At 38.3% G+C, this 13,323-nt stretch overlaps 2 protein-coding genes across 2 annotated transcripts; one reads left to right on the top strand and one right to left on the bottom strand.

Moving 5' to 3' along the window:
* Positions 1-4: 4 nt before the first annotated feature.
* LOC106086407 (RNA-binding protein 45) lies at positions 5-8,637 on the bottom strand. The gene is made up of 7 exons (XM_059360452.1): positions 8,211-8,637; positions 7,670-8,133; positions 7,545-7,608; positions 7,374-7,471; positions 390-496; positions 150-320; positions 5-85 (listed from the first exon to the last, which is right to left on the bottom strand). Exons 1-7 carry the CDS (start codon positions 8,525-8,527, stop codon positions 5-7), a joined length of 1,302 nt encoding a protein of 433 aa, XP_059216435.1. The 5' UTR covers positions 8,528-8,637.
* A 99-nt stretch (positions 8,638-8,736) lies between these two features.
* On the top strand, positions 8,737-10,014 carry LOC106086409 (nucleolin). Its single transcript, XM_013251092.2, has one exon. The coding sequence runs from the start codon at positions 8,826-8,828 to the stop codon at positions 9,990-9,992; it is 1,167 nt and encodes a 388-aa protein (XP_013106546.2). The 5' UTR covers positions 8,737-8,825; the 3' UTR covers positions 9,993-10,014.
* Positions 10,015-13,323: the final 3,309 nt, after the last annotated feature.

Raw genomic sequence — 13,323 nt, 5'->3', positions numbered from 1 at the left:
TTCATTAATTGCGGCGCATGCGCTTACGGCTGACATCGTCGTTACCATTTTTTTCGCCCTTTACTTGCTCCTCTGCCTCCACAATCTGCATTAAATAAATATTCAAAAAAGCATAAAATAGGTAAAAGATGCGTAAAAATGTAGAATACCTTTATTTTAGTACCACAAATTTCTGCTCCACTTAAGGTTTCCATTGCTTTCATGGCCGATTCAGCATCGGCATATTTAACATAACCACATGATTTATTTGGCAAGAAGTAAAGATCAATCAATCCAGGCCAGCAAGAAAAAATATTTTTCAATATAGCTACGGGAACAGTCTTAGGTCCATAGAAAATTTTTAATCAATAAGATATCAAACTGAAGTTAATCTGCAAATATATGTTTACCGTAGGCATTATCATAAATAATCTCTTTGCAACAACAGCATCATTTGGGGCCATTGGTTGTGCTTGGGGCAAAGGAACACTACAAAAAGTGTCTTTCTTTGTATGTTCTGGAAGTAAAAACAAATAATTTTACAATGCGATATATTACAAAATAATGTCCCCAAGCAACAGTTGAATGACAGTTTACTTTTCTTTTAGTTTTTCACATAAATATGTGTGTCGTGTTCTCAAAAATATGTGCAAATTTGCACAAATTGTTAATGGAAGTCCAGGATTCACTAATAATATAAGGTTAAACAATGTTTCACTTTGAGCAAATCGTTTCACAAACTTAATTGTTGACCGCAATGTACATACAGCGGTCAAAAAAAGTATTCATCATTCAATGTTTTTTTTTTAATAAGTCTACAAAAGACAATTGGAATAAAAACATATTAAACTAATCATGCAGTAGCTCTTGTGTGATATATATGTACACAATTTCATTGTTTTTAAAGAAAAAAATAGTATTTATTGGAACAAAAAGGGCCATTTTACAGCTGAACACAAAAAATTAAACAAAAAAAGTATTCATCATTGCAAAAAAACAAAAAAATAAATAACATAATTTAAAAAAATTAATACTTTGTTATTCGACCACCGCGTCTTATAACTTCTTTTAAACGGTTTGACATCGATTGGACTAATTTAGCGGTTATATTTTGGTCTATATTAGTCCATTCCTCCATTATCACCTGTTGCATTTGACTCTTGCTCGAAAAATTGCGCGTTCTCAATTTGCGTTCGAGATGTTCCCAAAGATGTTCAATTGGGTTCAAGTCGGGACTTTGAGGAGGAGTTTTAATGACTTTGGGGCAGTTATACAGCATCCACATCTTGGTATTTAAAGCATAATGTTTGGGGTCATTATCTTGATAATATTGAAAGTTATTACCAAGCCCAAGTTTTACAGCACTATCTTTTAAATTCCTCTTTAAAATGTCAATGTAATACTTATGATCCATTACTCCATTAATAATTTCAAGATTTCCCGCTCCTGAAGCCGCCATACACCCCCAAACCATTAAACCACCTCCACCATGTTTTACAGTAGCAACTGTGTTTCGTTCTTCAAGCTCTGTATTTGGTTTTCTGTACACTATGACCTTTCCATCGCACCCAAAAAGATTAAACTTGCTCTCGTCTGCAAAAATGACTGTTTTCCAAAATGATTCGGGCTGTTTTACATACATTTTTGCGAAGTTTAGCCTTTTCACTCGGTTTATTTTATTTATAAAGGGCTTCTTACGTGCAGTTCTTCCTCTGTAACTATGCCTTTTGAGTGTATTTCGAATTGTTTGTGTAGTAACTTCCTTCCCTAAATATTCCATAGTGTTTTTACGAAGAATGGTCGCATTTGTCTTCGGAGTTTTCTGAACTTGCCGCACTAGCCAACGCACATCTCCAACTGAAAGTGCTTTTGGTCGACCAGATCTTGGTTTATTGTCAACAGTTTTCGTTTCTGTCCACTTTCTGATGATGGATTGTATAGTAGATCGTGGTCTATTTAATATTTCACTGATAGTTTTTTGAGTTAAACCATTCCTGTGGTGTTTTATTATCAAAACTTTTACCTCATCAGAAACCTCGTTTTGCTTACGACCCATTTTGACAAAAACTATATTTTCAATGAAATTAAATATTTGCTGTCAAGGGCAAAGCCTCCTTTACTAAATAAAACAGAAAAGGGGGATTCCCAAATAATATTTGAATTTGACTTTGATGATAGCACATCAATGATGAATACTTTTTTTGTTCTGTTTTTGGTGTTATTATATAAAATTGCATTTTTTGCGCTAATTAAATTTATTTTTTGAATTTATTTTAAAACATATTACGAAAAATAAACTATTGCATAAAACTGCATTATTTGTTTACTTTAAATTTTCTTCAATTACCCAAAATAAGTGAATTTATTATCAATTTTGCTAATGATGAATACTTTTTTTGACCGCTGTATATGCTGATCCCAATAAAAACGCTGTCAAAAACGTCACTGTTGACAAATAATAACCGCATAAATCGTAGTGGAAACGGGGTTTGGAGATTATCTCAAATCATGTGGACTTGGGCTCTAGTGGAAACATGGTTTCAGATCACTTGAGAAAACATAAAGTGGATAGGCCAATTGAAAATGTCGTCACATAGGAGAAAACGTAAAAAAAGAATGAATGTAAAAAGAGAACAAGTTGACTTCCTCAATGCCGAGTACTGCCAAAAACTAAAAAATTGTATGGCGGCTGATCGCTTGGTTTAAACTTATTCAGCGAATCCTTCTGAAAATCGTTCGCGTACTTCATTTGCCAGCAGAAGAGAGCGGGAGAGTGCGTGAGAGTCCGCAAATTTTGAGTTTGCAGATATTTGCAACATCGAACAGCTGTTTTATGACAATCCGCTGTTTAATTCAAATAAATAACAAAAGAGAGCAAAGTCTATTCTTACTTTCCTGGAAATTTTTACTGGAAATGTACGCGAACAGACCTAATGTGTGTGTCGCGAACTGAAAAATGTGTGCAGATTTGCACAAACTTTAAAGGAAATCGTTCGCGTACTTTATTTACCAACAGAAGAGAACGGGAGAGTGCGTGAGAGCCAGCAAAATTTTGAGAATTTGGTAATTAATAACTTGCAAATTTCTTCTTGAGATTTTTTTCCCCACCAGAAATTTGCAGCATCGAACAGCTGTTTTACAAAAATCCGCTGTTTAATTCAATTAAAAAGCAAAAGAGAGTAAATCACCGTAGCGGCCACCGTAGCGCAGAGGTTAGCATGTCCGCCTATGACGCTGAACGCCTGGATTCGAATCCTGGCGAGACCATCAGAAAAAATTTTCAGAGGTGGTTTTCCCCTCCTAATGCTGGCAACATTTGTGAGGTACTATGCCTTGTAAAACTTCTCTCCAAAGAGGTGTCGCACTGCGGCACGCCGTTCGGACTCGGCTTAAAAAAAAGGAGGCCGCTTATCATTGAGCTTAAACTTGAATCGGACTGCACTCATTGATATGTGAGAAGTTTGCCCCTGTTCCTTAGTGGAATGTTCATAGGCAAATTTTGCAATTTTGAGTAAATCATGTACTAAGGTTAGTTAAGGTTTAAGTGGCAGTCTGCCATCAGACTCACTTAGACGTCTTCATCCATTGTGATACCACAGGAACAGAAGAAGTAAGATGCCATCTAGTTCCTACCGTTGAACCATCCAGAACCCTTTAAGAACCCCAACAACTTACGAATTTTCACATTCGCTAAATCGGACAGGTTCTCAAAGAAATAAGAAGCTAAAGTGGAACTCCTTCTGACTGCTAGTACGGGACACACACAGAAGGTGTTCTATAGTCACTTCTTCTTCCCCACAGCTTCTGCAAAAGTCGTTGCTTGCAACCTTAAGTCTGTCAGCATGTTTTTTGATTAGACAGTGACCTGTCATGACTGACACTATGACTGAGACATCTGTTCTAGCCAATGACAGCAAAGCAGTAGACCTCTTCAAGTCTGGATTAGGCCACATAGTTTTGGAATGCTCACAGCCCATATTTGTGACCATCTATCATTTGTTACGCTTCGGGCCTGGTCCTGAAAACTTGGCTTACATGTAGCTAGAGACATACCCACAGATTCCAGTTCCCCTGGAATGTGTCGGGTAGTTCCCAGTCTCGCAAGCTCATCCGCTTTACAATTCCCTGAGATATCTCTGTGGCCCGGCACCCAGAATAGGTGAATTTCTGACTATTCTGCCATCTCGTTGAGAGATCTGCGACAGTCGAAGGCGGTTTTTGTGTTCAGAAATACGTTCTCCAGGAAGATATCCATCTATCATTCGTTGTCCTTCGGGCCTGGTCCTGAAAACTTAGCTTACATGTCGCTGGAGGCATACTCACAGATTCCAATATCCTTGGAATGTGTAGGGTAGTTCCTAGTCTCGCAAGCTCGACCGCTTTACAATTCCCTGGGATATCACTGTGGTCCGGTACACAGAACAGTTGAATTTTGAACTGTTCAGCCACCTCGTTGAGAGATCTGCGACAGTCGAGGTCGGTTTTTGTGTTCAGTAATACGTTCTCCAGGGATTTAATGGTTGCCTGGCTGTCCAAGAAGATATTTATGCCCATCGTCGTAATTACATGATATCTTAGCCATTCCACCACTCCCTTATTTGCAAGGATCTCCGCTTGATACACACTGCAGTGGTCGGGTAACCTTTTCGATATGACCAGTTCCAGATCTTTAGAGTACACCCCAAAGCCAATCTGGTTGTCTAGTTTGGAACCATCGTATGTAACTTCTGTTACCAAGGATATCGTAGTTTTCATCGATTCTATCAGGAATAGTGGTACAGTACTTTTTATCAAAAAGCAGCCTAGGTAGGGTGTAATCCACGCTGCCTGGAACATCGGATATTGTATCAAGGATAACACAGTGTCCGCAGACGCCACATGACCAATGAGAAAGCTCCCTTAACCTCATGGCAGTGATCGCTGCAGTTTAGGTAGCCACAATGTCCAGAGGCATTAGATGTAGCATTAAATTCTGTGCATCAAATGGTGTCGTCCTCAGTGCGGCTGTGATGCACAAAGAAGCCACCCTTTGGATCCGGTTAAGTATTGAGCAGTAGGTGGACTTTTGAAGCGCCGTCCACCAGACCACAACACCATATAGCATACTAGGTCTGACAAGTGCAGTATATACCCAATGCATGACACGCGGTCTAAACCCTCAACTTTTGTCAATGGCTCTCTTGCAGGTGTTTAGGGCTAGAATTGCCTTTCTTGAATGTTGCATTTGAAGTTCAATTTCCTGTCCTGCAAAACAACCAGGTATTTTGCGCTTTCTGTAAATGAAACATTCTCTGCAAATTTTTACTGGAAAAGTACTCGAACCGATCTAATCTCCGATCCAGATCTCTCCATAGAATTTCACATCTACTGCAAGTTTCGCTGTTCCAGTGTTACATGCGCGATCATCGCCCATGTCCTTAAAGGTGGAGTTACATACTATGTGCGCGCATTAAAATTACAATTCTGTAAACAAATACCACAAAAGCGACGCGCAAAAGTTAAAAATTTTTCTACTTTGACGATAAAAATCGAGCGTCATTCTGTTGCCATACGTGAAGTAGTTTTTTTAGCTGTTATAGTTAAAAAATTTTAACTTTTGCGCGTTGCATTTGTGGAATTTTGTTTTTGTTTTAAATGTTAAAGTTAAACATTGTTTCATTTTTGGGCATTGTTTTTGTGGTAATTGCTTGCAGAGCTTAATTTTTAATGAGTGGGCATATTATATTACTCCACCTTTACTGGGACTGCGTTACTCCGAAATGATTTGGATTTAACAAGTTTAGCTTCAGCCTTCATGGCCAAATCATCTGCTTTCAAATCCAACTTACTCCTCTATGGCCCAGCACCCAAACAACGTGCCACCTTCATTTCATCACCGTTCATCTCTTTGTTAAACTCCAATGTTGTCCGTGAACATGCCGTCCTGGTTTTTATAGACCTGATGGACAGTTTACTGTTCATAAAGATGTTCACACTCGATGTCTTAACGTTAACGCTATACCACCTTTAGCGAAACCGTATTGTGGTCAACAAGTCGGTAACAGATATCTATCTCTGGGTCCTCAATGTAGACCCTCATCCGAGTAGCATTAACTCCCAGATGGCAATAGCAGAGTTGCGTCAATCAAAGTCCGTGCCTCTGGCAGCAGTGCCTTGCACTCTATCTCAAGCGTCGTCTCAGGTATACGATACGAAATCTCTTGCATTCGTGTTCCTATCATCGCCTCGACTATAACACGATGATGTGATATGCCCCTTTCCTCTATCCATTCTCTAATCGCCTTAAGTCTCATAGCCGCAGTGGTTGCCTACCAAATATTTTTTTGTGTCCAAGATCGCTCCTAAGTATTTGTCCTTGTCGGTTATCGAAATATTTGTTGAGGTAACGTGGCGCAGTCTAATTGGCTCACCTTCATATTCGTGAACAGTGAACAGAGCGAATATCGTCTCAAAGCCCTTTCAGCATAGCTGATCGGATACGTACCCCTTAGAAGTATGTAAAAGATTATTTATGTTGGAAAGGCTATAAAATTGCCACTTTCTCCCTTTTCTTTATGCCATGGGACCCACAGTTATTATTTCCCTATAGGATTAATGCATATAACGTGAAAAAAGCAACAAACTGGCTGAATGTATACATTAAACAGCTCAATGTCAGATGTCCCAAAATAACAGCTAAACGCATACACTCAATGTATGGGTCCCTAGAATCAAGCTGAGCAAGACCTACAATATATCGCACATAATTTTGTAACATAACATCTCGTTGTTGTATCTAGTTCTTGGCCATTGTTGTACCCAGTTCTCCGCCAACATCACTTCTTACATTTTTCTAATTTTATTTTTGTTAAATCTTGAAATGGATAATTTTGTCACGGTTTTCCTTGTCGGTTATCGAAATATTTGTTGAGGTAACGTGGCGCTCCAAATTGGCTCATATTCGTGAACAGGACAGTCGTATGTCGTCTCCAAAACCTTGTAGCATAGCTGATCGGATACGTACCCCTTAGAAGTATTATAATATTGTCGTATAAAAAAAAACTCTCGTCAGAATCCATAAAAAATTATTTATGGTAGAGAGGCTATAAAATTCCCCCCCGTATTATCCTAAAGGATTCATGCATATAATGAGAAAAAAAGCAATAAACTGGCTGAATGTTTACATTAAACAGCTTAATGTGAAGCAAGCAAGTCCCCTCTTCTTCTAGTGCATTGTTGGTCAAGAGACCATTGGTGTATCCCGTTTTCGGTCAACTTCACTTCTTACATTTTTCTAATTTTATTTTTGCTCAATCTTGAAATTGATAGTTTTGGGCGGTTTTCTAATGGAAACCCATTTTATTTCTTTTTTCTCAATACCTAATGTAATTGTTTTAAGTTCGATATTTACTTACTCTCAATGAAAGATGTATCAATCTTTGCTGAACTCATTTCAGAAAGTTTTACAATTATTCGCTCTCCCACTGGATATTCAAATCCGTGAACTTTTTCTCTGCAAAAAAAAAATTAAACAACATGTTTTAGACTAAGCAATATTTTTATTTTTATCTGCAAAAAGTACCTACTTGGCATATATGGCAGATTCTGGGTTATGGTAAACTACTATAGCTTCATTGTTGTAATCACCCTCTAGAAATGTATTTATATAACATAAAAATATGTTTACAAATGATTAAATAATCGCCATTACCTTTTAATATTTGGCAGTAATCCAAACCGGGCACAATATCAAATAAACGCCATAATTGATCTTGTTTGATGGTCTTACTAACAACAACATTCAATGATGTGGGCTGGGAAGTTTCATTATTTTTTAAACGTAAAAGTTGTGTTGTCTCATTTTTGTTATCCGACGATGAGCTATGATCATCTGATGGACGTTTGGCATTTTTTGGTTCAGCAAACTTGGCCTTATATTTTGCAGGGCAATTTTCAAGAGCAAGGGCGGCATGATAAAATCTTGTATATCGTATATAACCGAATCCCTTTGGATTTCCGGTGTCCTTATGGCGTATGAGAACAACATTTTCCACCGGTCCCCATTGTTTAAACTCTTCACGTAGATCTTGTTCACCGGCATTGGGACATTGTATGAAAAGTCTGACACATTGTTCTTGCTCGATTTTTTGAGACTTATTGGCACCTTGACTGCGGCTACATAGATTCAATGCAATGGTTGAAATCAGTTTGATATCAAAGAAACATGAACATGACTTGTCTTATTTGCTTACCTTGCTGCTACAAAAACTCTTAGCGGCCGGTCAGACTTCCCAATAATACTGCCATGTAATTCCTCCTGCGCTTTTGCGGCATCAGAAGTTTTGGCAAATTTTACATATGCAAAACCTTTATTTTCTCCTGTATCCTTTTCTTTAATGATTTTTATGTCCTCGATTCGACCAAACGGTGAAAAGCTTTTGCGAATGTCATTTTCTGAATGACCCTTATCACAAAAAACAAAAAGACGTGACATTGGCGGATCGTCTTCACTGGATTCACTTCCTCCGCGTCCACTCTCATTACCGTACTCAGAACTATAATCAGGCATTTCTTCCTAATTCCACGTAATACTCTTTTTAGATTAAATTATATTTCTTTGGACTCCAATGGAAGTATCTATACTGGTATAACCCAGCGTTCTTAGTATCAATCTTGGAATGCAATAGTATTAACGTAACGTAAAGTATCGCTGTGCCGCATTGAACGAAAATAGTTGTACAACAAATCGAATTACTCAAATTATTTGAAAATCTGGTTACATCATTCCAGATATCAGGTGTTGGCTATAACACACGTGCGACTGTGGCTTTATTTATCAAGCATTTTGATATATTGTAAAACTTAAAATGAAACGTAAAAATTTAAATAAAATTAATGATGTTGTAGAAAACAGTGATTCAGATGTAAGTGAGGAGAATCAAAGCGAATCCGAAAATGATGAAAGCGCTAATATAGAAGAAGAAGAGGATACAGATGTAGATTTGGCCGCCAGTGACACCTCTTCATCAGAAGATGAAGAGGCAGAGGAAGAAGAAAGCGTTGAACCTAAAACGAAATCAGAGGATACAGATGAAGATTTGGCCGCCAGTGACACCTCTTCATCAGAAGATGAAGAGGCAGAGGAAGAAGAAAGCGATGAACCTAAAACGCAATCAGATATTATAAAAGAAAATGTCCTTCAACGATACGAGGAACGACAGGGCAAACAGCTTTTTATACGTTTCCCGCACAAAATCCCTGACACTGAGGAGGGTTTAGAGAAGATGGCTAAAGATTTATCGCCTTTGATCAATAAAGTACATAAACCACGCCAAAAACATGCTCGCTTTTGTTTGGTAGATTTCAATAACAAAGAGGATCGTGATGCAGCATTTAAGGCCCTTCGTGAGTCTATACAAAAAGGTGAACTAGTAAAGCATGTAGTTAATATTCCCCGAACAGAAAGTAAGGAATATATCAACCAATTGGCTGAGCGCAAAATTAAATCGGTTGAGAACAAAAGAGCCAAAGCTCGCTTAAAGAAAGCCAGTAAAAAAGCACTTATTCAAAAAATATTTACCCCAACAGTTGTTGTACTAAACTTACCAAAAACTGTTTCGATTCTTCAAATAAGGGAACTGTTCCCTAATGCTGTCGATATTCAAATAAAGCCAGGCAAAGGTAAACTTAATAAGGATAAGAGTATTGCATCTGTTACTTTGCCATCAACGATGGAAGCTCGCAAGGCAGTCAAACAAAAAATGTCCATCAGTGGCAATGAATTAGTAGTTAAATTTGATAATCACTTACTAAAGAAGAATTTAAAAACTAAAAAGTCTAAAAACTCAAAACTTCCGACTGTCGAACAAACTGAAAAGGCTGAGGAAGATGAACCGAAACCTAAAAAGGCCAAAAGGGTGGTGACAGAGGACAATTCTGAAAAGGATGAAGAAAGTTCGCTACACAATAATTCTAGTTTAAAAATCAACAAGACAATTAAACAAAAAAATAAAAAAAATAAATCTAACAAATAATAAAAAAGCCAATACACATATATTAATATTCTTTTTAATATTTTAATCTTTATATCAAACTAGGGCCCGCTCCGCTGCGCCTACTTTAGCTCTATCGATATCGAATACGTGCGATTGTTGTTGTTGTTGTAGCAGTGTGTTTTACACCGATACGGCAGCCCTTGCCGATGGAGGATTCCATCGGGTCAATCCGGTACGTACAACCGGCTGCCATGGGATTGTAGCCTATGATTCTGAACGCTTTCGAATCCTGGCGAGAACATCGAACTAAGCGGTGTTTTTCCCCACTTAATGTTGGCGACATTTGCGAGGTACAATGCCATACATGGTCTTTTACAAAAATTCCGCAAAGAGGTGTCGCACTGCGGGACGCCGTTCGGACAGCTGTAAAAAAAAAGGTTCCTTATCATTGAGTTTAAACTTGAATCGAAAAGCACTCACTGATGTGTGTGAATTTGCCCCTTCTCGGTTCCTAGTGGTAATGTTCTTCCTTAGGATAATGTTCTCTTTGAGGGAGGGATGGTACCTCAGATATTTCGACCCAAATATGGATATCAAATTGATGCTGCACTTCCAAATCACTTTAATTTGAGCCCCATATTGCCATGGCTGGTAAATATAAGCTTTTTGGAGGGTGTTTTGGGGTTGGGGCGGCCAACGGCAGCTTGCACTGAAATTAGATATCAATTTCCTTCTTTATTCCCAACGGAAATGAAGTTCAGTTTAGGGGGCGCTTTAGGGCGTACCCCAAAACACGTGGCTCCAAAATTGGATATCAAATTCGTTATCTGCTCTTAAACACCTTTCATATGAGTCCCATATTATCATAATGGGTCAAATAACCCATTTGACGTACCTTTAGTAGGAAAAGCGCCACATAGACTTGAACGCAAATTTTAATGTCATATTCGTAATCTACTCCCCTAGTACCTTTCATATAGCCACGATCGGCTAATATGCCCATTTGGGGGTGGGCGTCTTCCCATTACTTGGACCTAATGTTTTATGCCATATTTGTAATCCACTGCCTAATACCTTTCATTTGATACCTATATGGTCCCGATCGGTCCACTTTTGATTTTGCGTTGTGTTTTTGGCATAAGGGGGAGGGTCCGTCCCACTTCCGATACCGAAAAATTATATATCTTACGTTTCCTCCCAGACCAACCTACATAATATGCGAAAATTTCGAGAAAATCGGTTCTGCCGTTTTTCAGTCTATACGGAACAAACAAACCGAGTCCCATATATCCGTGATTGGCCCATTTTGGGCGTTTTTGTAGGGGTGGGGTGACCCCCTATACTTCGACATGAATTTGTATGCCAGATTCGCTATCTACTCCCGCATACTTTTCATTTGATACCCACATTGTTCTTATAGGTCCACTATATCCCAATATCAATATTGGGTTGTGTTTTTGGGGTAACGGTGGAGGCTCCCCCCTCTTCCGTTATCAATAAATTATAAAGCCTATTCCTACTTCGTGGCCATATTCGTAATCTAGATGCGAATACCTTTCATTTGAGTCCCATATTCTCATGATCGTCAAATAAACCTATTTTAAGGGGTTCGGGGGCTGAGGCTGCCCCCAGGTACTTGGACCCAACTTTTATAATGCAATTCGAACTCTACTCTTGAATACCTTTCATTTCAATCTCATGTTGTTCCGATCGGTTCTCCCTCCCGATATTTCAAGGTAATCGGTTCAGCCGTTTTTGAGTCTATACGAAACAAACAAACAAATAAACAAACACAAATTGAATTTTATATATAAAATATTTTAATCCTCAATCCAGACAATGAGAAATTATAGTACATAGTTGTATCGTAGTTGAACCACAGATACTATGGACAGCGAATGATTGTTGTTTTGTAGCAGTGTGTTATACACTGAGTAGGCAGCCCTTGCCGATGATGGAATGCATCGGGTCAATCCGGCACGTACAACCGGCTGCCATGGAATCGAATTACATTCAGCCGGTTACTGTTTACAGGTTTTGCTACTATATCTTCATGAATGCTGATCAAATTCTAGCAGATACGCTGCTTTTGTTTTTATTTTGCCATTGTGTTGTGTGTTTCGCCTATAGATTTTAATTGTGTTTGCTTGGTTCTGATAGAAAGGGGTTGCGTACAGAATGACGTGGTTGTAGGTCGAGTAGGGTTGGCTTGGCAATAAAATACGTAACATTTCGCTCTGATTACATGCGGGACACACATCAATTAAGTTGGCATTAATCCTACCTCAGTAGGAATATACATAATAATATTTAATTTAATATTTATCTAACTTTTAAATTAATATTATTATATTATTATTCTGTTATGTTTAAATTTTTAAGAACACACAACCGACTTGGGCACGTTTTGATTACATAAATAAATAATCGTTTTTTTTTCTGAAGTAATTTCTAAGCTTCATGCCAGAGAAGGGAAAACGTTGTTTACGATTTTTCCTTGCAGGTATCTTCTTTTGGGCCTTGACCACACAATTTACCAACACCGGCAGTGAAATAGCGGTGATTCAAGTGCTCCAGCCATAAATTCCGCTCAGGTTCGTCGACCACTAGATCCAGTTTCCAGTTCTGGCGCCACTATGGTCGTAGCGCCGCATTCCATCACTTTCATCTGCAAGTTCCCCTGGCTGTGCTGTGAAAATGGAATATTCGACCAATGAAGTGCCTGAATTTTCAAACAGCACGTCTGAGGGATATATACGGCTTTGAGAGGTTATGAAGTAGAGGTATCATAGATGTTCAACAGTGCCAAAGACTTTACCCAACCTTAGAGATGTACCTGTTTCACTCTATAGGATTTGGGCGTCTTATCCAAAATTACTGGCAATCTTAAAAACTTTTTGTGACTAACGTTTCAATTTCGTATGCAGGGACGTGTTGGCGATATTCTCAAATAATGCTTCATTAGTGAAATCATACCAATTTTATTGAACATTGAGAGTGTTCAAAGTAGAAATTTTATCACAGCCGTGTGCCTTGGGCGATTCACTCCCTTCGCTACAGTAGTGCGATTCTCGAAATCCTTATAGACAGAATTAACAATATTTGTCGGTAAGTGCTATTCTGCGTTGAAATTTTATCGAAATTTGTGGGTATGAACGTTCGGTAAGTACCGAAAATTATCGTTAAGTTAAATTCGATTTTCAAAGAGAAACAAGTAAAAGCATGTTAAGTTTGTCCGGGTCCATTCTTACATACCCTTCAGCATGGATGCAACAAAGACATATTTGCCCATGACTATTCTATTAATGAACAGGGTGCCAATTTCTCACATATTAATGAGTACTGTCCGATTCAAGTGAAAAATTTGCTC

Source organism: Stomoxys calcitrans, chromosome 1 (assembly GCF_963082655.1).
Source record: "Stomoxys calcitrans chromosome 1, idStoCalc2.1, whole genome shotgun sequence".
Lineage (NCBI taxonomy): Eukaryota > Metazoa > Arthropoda > Insecta > Diptera > Muscidae > Stomoxys > Stomoxys calcitrans.
This window is presented reverse-complemented; position numbering and strand designations above follow the sequence as displayed.